Consider the following 9360-nt stretch of genomic DNA (forward strand, 5'->3'; position numbering starts at 1 on the left):
CTATTGGAGAAGTTATTTTGCATGGATTTTCCCATTGTTTTCTTCAAAGATGGAACCCTAAATGGGTCAAAGCTCCCAAATTGTAGCATGATGATTTCTACAACTTTTGGTGATTCCACAGAGCACATAACTTGTAGAGGTTTTGAAATTGAACCTTTCATATAGTGCAGTTTTGCGCTAACATGATTTGCGTCAACTGTATCGCCTTCATTAATGATGATCTTTCCCTCTTGCATTAATGTCATGATCTTTTCCTTCAGGATGAAGCATTTTGTGGTGTGATGACCAACAATGTGGTGAAATTTATAGTATTTAGGATCATCGACTTTGTTAGATTCTTCAGATCGCTTTGATTTAGGAAGTTCAATGACTTCTTTGGCTAACAACTCATCAAGAATTTCAGGAACATCAGAGTCGGGAAAAGGATATACCCTTGCTTGTAACTCTTTCAAGGTTGGTTGATTTTTCACCTCTCATATTTGTTGCTTTGGAGCTTCTTTTTTTAACTTTTATCTTGTAGGAGACTTCATAAAACTCACAGTTGTTGTCATAGATTCCCCAATTTGGTTTTTAGATGAGTCTTAGAATTTCGTGACTTCCTTCCTAGGATAAAAAAACAGGTGACACCATTCTATGACTTGCAATACTTAGCTCCATGTCATGAGCGCGAGTAGCTAATTCTTCAAAAGTTCGAGGAATAATTCCTTGGAGGATATACACAAGGCCCCAACGCATACTTTGAATGCAAACTTTAACCGCGAAAGTTTTAGAAAGTTGATCCTTGCAATCAAAGCTCAATGTTCTCCAGCGATTTATGTAATCCACTACAGGCTCATCTTTACTTTGTCTTGTGTTTGTTAACTCCATCATGCTGACCATATGACGGGTATGGTAGAAGCAATTTAGGAACTGACTTTCTAGTTGCTCCCAACAATCAATTGATCCAGATTCTAAGTCTGTGTACCAATCGAAAGCGTTGCCTTTCAAGGAGCGAATAAATTGCTTGACAAGAAGATCGCCATATGTACCAGCACTGCTACAAGTCTCAATAAAATGAGCGATGTGTTGCCTTGGATTTTCCTTTCTATCAAATTGTTAAAACTTTGGCGGTTGGTATCCAATTGGCATCGGTAAGCCCTCAATTCGCTTAGAATACGGCTTTGAGTATCCTACAAAACTTTGTGACTGGCCGCCATATTGTGCCTTGATGGTGTTTGTAATCATATCTTACAGTTGTTGAACTGTTAGAGTAGCCACTGAAGCTGATCAATCATCACAGTAATTGTCACTTGTCTTGATGAGAGATTCACTATCAACTTTTTCTTGTGATGTTAGATTATAATTTGACTCTCTAGGATTGTAGAGATCTAACTTGCTTGTAAGTCGGGCGATTTGATGATCTTTCTCATCAACGGACTTCTTCAAGGCTTCAATAGTTTGCTCCATCATTGAAAACTTCTCGTCCAAGTCAATTGCATCAACCATGAACGTGTTGACTTTCGTTGAAGTTGGAGAATTCATTAAGTTTTTAGATTCTCCAAAGTTGCAGCCAGTTTTCGACGGTTCATCTGATAACATAGATGCAAAGTTGCCCCCAAGGGTTGTAGTTATTGCCAAAATTTGAGATTTTCTTCTTTTTGTCATCTCCAAAAAGGTGAAGTATTAGGATCCATCCAAAACACAACGATTGATGGGGCCAACAAGTTTAATCTCAGTAGACGTGGCAGTAGTAGACTTCTTGCACGAAACTTCATTGATTTTTCTGAAGTTCATTGTAGTAGTTGAACTTGATTTTGTAGAAAGAAGAGACGGAGAGCAAAACTTGTCCCACTGGGCATGCCAAAATTTGTTCGCAACAAATTTTCGTAAGTGCGCCGAAAATTAACTGCAATTAAAAATAAATAAAAGAAAATAATAATTTTATTAAGATGAAACTTGTGAGTACAATTCCGTTATTCTCTCGATTCTTCTCTCCTAAGTTTTTCCATGATTCGAGGGCCTTTGCAGCGTGATTCTTGAATGTAGAATGATTTGAGCCTCCTAGAAATGTATTTGGATCTCCAGGAATGTGAGACAACACTTCGTTTTGTCGAGTTGATCTCCGGGCAGAACTCCGCTAGTCAATTCTTTGAAGAAATGTGTAGTCAATGCAGAGCTTTCTCCAATGCTTGCAGAATCTCTTTTTTTTTTTTTCCTTTAGAATGTTATGCTACCCCCTTCCAAAACATGTCATTTGACACTTGACGTCCTTTGATTGGTTGTTGAATTTAAATGAGACTTTCACATCATTTGTACATGTGGCGACGTCTCATTGGTCTTGGATTTGATTGGGATGTCAGATCACTTGATGAGTTTGGATTTCAAAGTGAGATGGACCTCGATGAGGAATAAAATAGGCTTATCATTAATTTTTTAAGCACAAAATAATTTTAGACCCAATAAAATATGAATCAAATTCAAATTTTATATGAATTTGATCCAATAAATTTTATGTGTCTACAAGTAGTTGTTGTAGCAATTACCATAGTTGCTGAATTTACTGAATTATTTTTCATTTATTTTTAAAAGAAATCAAAATTTTTTTTTTCAAACTTTTCAATTTCTTTTAAAAAATAGTTCATGAAAATTAAAAAAGAAAGAAGAACGAAATGAAAAGAGAAAGAAAAAGAAAAAGAAGAAGAGGAAAATGTAGAGAGAAAGAAAAATAACAAGAAGAAGATGGGAAAAAATAATTTGGAGAGAGAAAGAAAAAAAAAAAAAGATTGAAAAATAAAAACAAGGGAGGAAATTCTAAAATTTAAAATTTAAAGTTGAAGTACTTTTAAAAAATTTAAAAATTTTTAAAAATTAAACTTTATACCCCAATTAATTTAATCATAATTTAAATAAAATTTTTTATCTGTGTCAAAGTTACCAACACTTTTAATTTAAATACTTTTTTTGGTCACCTCCCGCCTGATTTTCTCTACTAACTTTTCCCCAAAACCAATGGTGAGATAATCAGATAATTAACTCCCAAATAACTTGTTTCCAACACCTGATATTCCGACTGTGCGAAGGGGCTATTTGCGTTATACATAACAAATTTTCTCATACTAACTATCAACTCTAAAATTTGATTTTCCTCCTCCGACGAAGAATCCAAAACCATGTCAATACACGATCAAGCGGCGGCGGCCGTGCTATCCCAAATAGCTACGGCAGCCGACGGCGCACTAATCGGCATAGCCCTAGCATACGCCGCCGTACGTAGTATTCTCAAGTACAAGGCCAACTCTTCTTCCCTACACAAAATCAACGACGCACCCTATCTAACTGTCTCCGATCTCCGTTCGTTAGTGAATTCGGAAAGTTCTGATGACGGTGAGGTTGTTATTGTTAGAGGTACTGTTGAAGCGAAATCGGCTGTTGAAGGTAATTGGAAGAGCTTGAGACCGAATAATGTTTTGTCTTCTCACAATTCTGCTGAAAAAGGCGTTGTGTTGCAACGTACTCAAACGGTAAGCTTCTCTTCTTTTCGTCAAAATTACGTGTGAAGTATCGTGGTTTTGAATTTCATACCTCGACCGTGGTTGATAATTTATTATAATAGAGCTTAACTAGTCAAATTAAACTTCTATCTTACCAGAGATTTTATCTTATAAATAGTTCTTGTTTTCTTGTAAAGAAAAAGTACTTTTAAAACAACATTCCCTCGTGAAATCAAATATTCAAGAATAGAAGAGCCGCATTCTTGAATGTTGATTGGCTTAGTTGAATCCCGAAGATAGATATATCATTTGTTTTTCCATTTGCTCGTGGGAGAGACTCTACTTATCTTCAAGAAACATCTTGATGTGCCTCTAAGCGAAGCAAGTTCAATGTTGAGTCTTTAATTTATTTATTATATGGATTCTAACAATTTGATAATATTCAGTTTGAGCAGCTGAAGATTTATTATACCGGTTCCAACATTATAAAGAACAGATCACAGATATCGAATTGTACTATTTTAGTTATGTATAAAAAGTATTTCTGCGCGAATATGAAGAGTTCATAAATTTGATAGAATTATAACCACATTATTTTATAAGTAGCTATTTTTGTAAACTTTTCTTAACTAACTATCAAAAGTTCTGGCTATTTGTGATAATCTTATTTTATCTCAAATTAAATTATTTAAAAAAATAAATAAAGAGGCATTTTGCACTATAAACAATTAACAAATCTTTTCATACAAGTAGCTAGCTCCTCCGAATTCCACTCTTCCTCCAACATTGCTATTCCCTACACCACGTCAATCCACGATCAAGCAGCCGTCGCCGTGCTATACAAAATATCTTCGGCGGCTGACAGGGCACTAATCAGCATAGCCCTAGCATACATCTCCATACGCAGTATTCTCAAGTACAAATCCAACTCTTCTTCCCTACACAAAATCAACAACGCAAGTATCTAATTGTCTCCGATCTCCGTTCTTTAGTGAATTCAGAAAGTTCTGATGACGGTGAGATTGTTATTGTTAGAGATACTGTTGAAGCGAAATCTGCTGTTGAAGGTAATTGGAAGAGCTTGAGACCGAATAATGTTTTCTCATAATTCTGCTGAAAAAGGCGTTGTGTTGCAATGTACTCAAACGGTAAATTTTCTGTTCTTTTCGTCAATATTACGTGTGAAGTATTGCTGTTTTTTGAGTTTCATACCTTGATTGTGGTTGATAATTTATTATAATAGAGCTTAGCTAGTCGGCATAGCCCTAGCGTACGTTGCCGTACGTAGTATTCTTAAGTACAAAGCCAACTCTTCTTCCCTACACAAAATCACGATCTCCGTTTGTTAGTTAATGGCAATTCTGAAAGTTCAACTGAAAGTGAGATTGTGATTGTTCGGTACAGTTGAAGCGAAATCGGCGTATCACGTTTTTTCTTCTTATAATTCTGCTGAGAAAGGCATTGCGTTGCAACATACTCAAATGGTTATTTTTTCTGGTATTTTTGTTTGATTTTAGTGTTAAATGGTCAAAAATTGCACGTGAAGTATCCTCAATTTTTCGAGTTTCGTACCTCAAACCTCAATTGTCATTGACAATTTATTTATTAAAATAAGGCTTAGCTATGAATTGTTCACTTTTTTTAGTTGAACGATCAGTTGTTCACTTTTCCGACCTAAATGATTGGTTCTTGTTCACTTTCGAACCTAAACAATCACTTGTTCACTTTTCTGACCTAAACAATCAATTGTTAATTAATGTGAATTCTGAAACTTCCAATGACGATAAGGTTGTTATTGTTAGAGGTATGATTGAAGCGAAATCGGCTGTTGAAGGTAATTGGAAGAGCTTGAGTGCAAGTGTTTTATCTTCTCATAATTCTGCTGAGAAAGGCGTTGTATTGCAATGTACTCAAACGGTAATTGTTCTATTATTTTGTTTGCCGCTAGTGTTAAATAGTCAAAAATTGCACGTGAAGTATCCCGATTTTTCGAGTTCCGTACCTCAAACCTCAATTGTCATTTATAATTTATATTAAAATAAAGCTTAGCTGTGAATTGTTCACTTTTTTTAGTTGAACGATCAGTTGTTCACTTTTTCGACCTAAATGATTAGTTGTTGTTCACTTTCTAATATGAACGATCACTTGTTCACTTTTCTGACCTATACGATCAATTGTTAATTAATTTGAATTGTGAAAGTTCCGATGACAGTGAGGTTGTTATTGTTAGAGGTATGATTGAAGCAAAATCTACTGTTGAAGGTAATTGGAAGAGTTTGATTGCAAATGTTTTATCTTCTCATAATTCTATTATTTTGTTTGCCGTTAGTGTTAAATAGTCAAAAATTGCATGTGAAGTATGCCAATTTTTCGAGTTTCATACCTCGAACCTCAATTGTCATTTACAATTTATTAAAATAAAGCTTAGCTATGAATTGTTCACTTTTTTTTGTTGAACGATCAGTTGTTTACTTTTTCGACCTAAATGATTAGTTGTTGTTCACTTTCTGATCTAAACGATCAATTGTTCATTTTTCTGACCTAAACGATCAATTGTTAATTAATTTGAATTCTGAAAGTTCTGATGACGGCGAGGTTGTTATCGTTAGAGGTATGATTGAAGCAAAATCTGTTGTTGAAGGTAATTGGAAGAGTTGATTGCAAATGTTTTATCTTCTCATAATTCTGCTGAAAAGGCATTGTATTGCAATGTACTCAAACGATAGTTGTTCTATTATTTTTGTTTGCCGTTAGTGTTAAAAAGTCAAAAATTGCTCGTGAAGTATCCCCTTTTTTTGAGTTTCATACCTTAAAATAGAGCTTAATTATCAATTGCTCACTTTTCCGACCTAAATGATCAATTGTTCACTTTTTTCTAGTTGAATGATCAGTTGTTCATTTTTTTCCCACCCGAACGATCAGTTCACTTTTGCTAGCGGAATGTTCAATTGTTTCCTTTTCCTACATGAGTTATCAATTGTTCACTTTTTACTAGCTTACCATCGATTGTTCACTTTTCCCACTTGAACGATCAATTGTTCACTTTTCCTAGTTGAACTATTAATTGTTCAGTTTTGCAATATGAATGATCAATTGTTCACTTTTCTGACTTGAAATATCAATCATCATTGTTAAAGGTAGCAAAAATGAACAATTAATAGTTGAGATGTGTTATGAGAAATAGTTGTTAATAGTTTAGGTATGAAACTTACACACTTCATAGTTTAGGTATGAAACTCGAAAAACTGGAATACTTTAGGTGTGTTTTTACCCTTCAATTTAGTTCTAAGTTATATTCAAAGTTCAAACCTTTTGGTACGTCTTAATTGTTATTAGGGAACATGATAATTAGTTATAGTTGTTTGAAACTTGAAAGTCTGAGCAAAATTACTTAATTTATCCGATATTCTCATGCTTTGATTTATTGAACATTTTGATAACCGTATTGTCCGGGTCAGTTTGCCATATCTTGACTAATTCCACGAGATATGTGTCACCTCCCTCTAGCAGAAGGTATCAAGCAATTCTGTTGACCAAGACTAGAACAGAGAATGAGAAGAAATCACCTAGTGCTTTGTCTCTATTGGGAGTTGAACTTAACTTTCTGGTTCTCAACCCACGTCATTGATCACTTAGGCCATACATTGGGTGCTCCTTATGTTTTTTAGGCAAATGTATATATGTCCAACAAGAATAGTGAAATCACACAAAATGAGGTCAGGAAGGGTAAAGTGCATGCAAACCTCTTACCTTTACCTTCCAATGCTCTTTTGAAAAGACCCTCGGCATAAGAGAAACAAATCAAAGTAGTAATTGAAAACGGAAAATGATAGTGAATGAAAAATATGACAACTAATATGAAAGTAGTATGGAGCATATATACAAGGAACCGTAACGTATAACAAGTTGCAATCATTTAAACACAGTGAACAATGTATGATAGCGGAGACTAAAAGCTAATGACTACATAAGTAGACTAATCTTACAAGACACAGTGATCTAGACTACCATCAAGCTAAAAAACTACAAGAATAAACTATTACCAAGACAACAACCGACTACCTGACCTCCAGACCCTCTTATCTAAGGGCATGTCCTCGGTAAGATGATGATGCACCATATCCTGTCCCGTCTAATCGCATCTTTTCAAGACTTCCTTGGCCTACGTCTGCCTCTCCACGTCCTCACTACATCCAACCACTCCAGCAGCCTCCTTACTGGGATTTCTGCACATATCTTCTTCACATGTCCAAACCATCTCAGTTTCCTTTCCCTCATCTTATCCACCACAGAGGTCACTCCTACTTTGTTTTGAATATCCTCATTCCTAATTCTCTCGCCTTTTGTACGCCATACATCGATCTCAACATCTTCATTTTAGCCACTTGCATCTTCTGAATATTAGAGTTCTTGACTGGCCAACACTCCTTCCCATACAACAAAGCCGATTTAACCGCCGCTCTATAGAATTTTCTGTTTAAGTTTTGCTGGTACCTCTCATCTCACGCAAGCCTTCTGAGGCAAGCCTCCACTTTATCCATGCTGCACCAATATGACGTGTGATATCATCGTCGATCTCCTTATTCCTTGGATCAGAGACCCTAGATACTTGAATCGTTTGGCAACAGTTTGTGTATCAAGTCTCACTTTTACGCTTGCCTCATGCATAACATCACTGGATTTACACTCCAAACTCTGTTTTGGTCCTACTTAACTTGAGCTCTTTAGCCTCCATAGTGTGTTTCCTCACTTCCAACCTATCGTTAACTCCGTCGCAAAAATGTTGTCTGCAAATAACATACATCAAGCACCCAAGGGTGTGGCCTAGTGGTTCAATGAAATTGCGTTGAGCACCATGAGGTCTCAGGTTCAATTTCCAACGGAGACAAACACTAGTTGATTTCTTTCCATCTGATCTAGCCTTGGTGGACAGGGTTAGCTGATACCTATTGCTGGTGGGAGGTGGCAGGTTTCCTGTGGAATCAGTCGAGGTGCACGTGCACGCAAGCTGGCCCGGACACCAAGGTTATAAAAAAATAAAATAACATACATCAAGGCACCTCACGTCTATCGGAAACAACCTTTCTACTTCTTTTGAGGTAGAGGTATGGACTGCGTATATCTTACCATCCCCAGGCCTCACTATGTGGGAATACACTGGGTTTGTTGTTGTTGTTGTATCAAGGCACCTCACCCTGAATATGACGCGTCAATTGATCCATCATCAAGGCAAATAGAAACGGGCTAAGCGTCGACCCTTGGTGCAACCCATCTCGACTAGGAAGTGCTCTGAGTCTCTTTCGATTATACTTACCCTAGTATTGGCTCCATCATACAATTCCTTTATCACCTTAATGTAAGTCATCTGGACACCTTTAGGCTCCAAGCATCTCCAAAGGACTTCTCTCGGGATTTTGTCGTAGACCTTTTCGAGGTCAATGAACACCATATATAAGTCCCTTTTTCTACCCCTATATTTCTCCACCAGTCTTCTCAGAAGATGAATCCAATAAGGATTAGAATTAGTGTTACATTTAAGAGTTGGTTGATGGTCAATCTAAAATTTGTTAATTCGTACAATACTTGATGCTTTAGGCCTTTTCTAGATATGTGCTACAACGGTATTTAGGTGTGGTGAAAACTGGCAAGAGGTGATGGTTTACAATTATATTATTTGATTTACTAGGCTTGTACGCTGGTTACAATGCGTCGCTTGCTTTTGTATTTGTAATAACTTATCCTGTATCCAGTTAAATGTTGATGCTCAATCGAAAGAAAGAGCTATCAGTGTTTTGCTTAGCCCATGGCCCGGGAATCCCTAGACATAGAAAGAGGACACGAGCTAATCTTTACTACAGGAGAAACTGGTCAAAAACACAGGGAGTGATGT

At 36.3% G+C, this 9360-nt stretch overlaps 1 protein-coding gene across 1 annotated transcript; it reads left to right on the top strand.

The window, feature by feature from the left end:
• Positions 1-2948: 2948 nt before the first annotated feature.
• Positions 2949-9354, top strand: LOC124885169 (E3 ubiquitin-protein ligase SPL2-like). The gene is made up of 2 exons (XM_047404196.1): positions 2949-3500; positions 4224-9354. Exons 1-2 carry the CDS (start codon positions 3150-3152, stop codon positions 4341-4343), a joined length of 471 nt encoding a protein of 156 aa, XP_047260152.1. The 5' UTR covers positions 2949-3149; the 3' UTR covers positions 4344-9354.
• The last annotated feature ends 6 nt before the right edge of the window (positions 9355-9360 follow it).

This window comes from Capsicum annuum, unplaced genomic scaffold, assembly GCF_002878395.1.
Source record: "Capsicum annuum cultivar UCD-10X-F1 unplaced genomic scaffold, UCD10Xv1.1 ctg5342, whole genome shotgun sequence".
In the NCBI taxonomy this organism is placed as follows: Eukaryota; Viridiplantae; Streptophyta; class Magnoliopsida; order Solanales; family Solanaceae; genus Capsicum; species Capsicum annuum.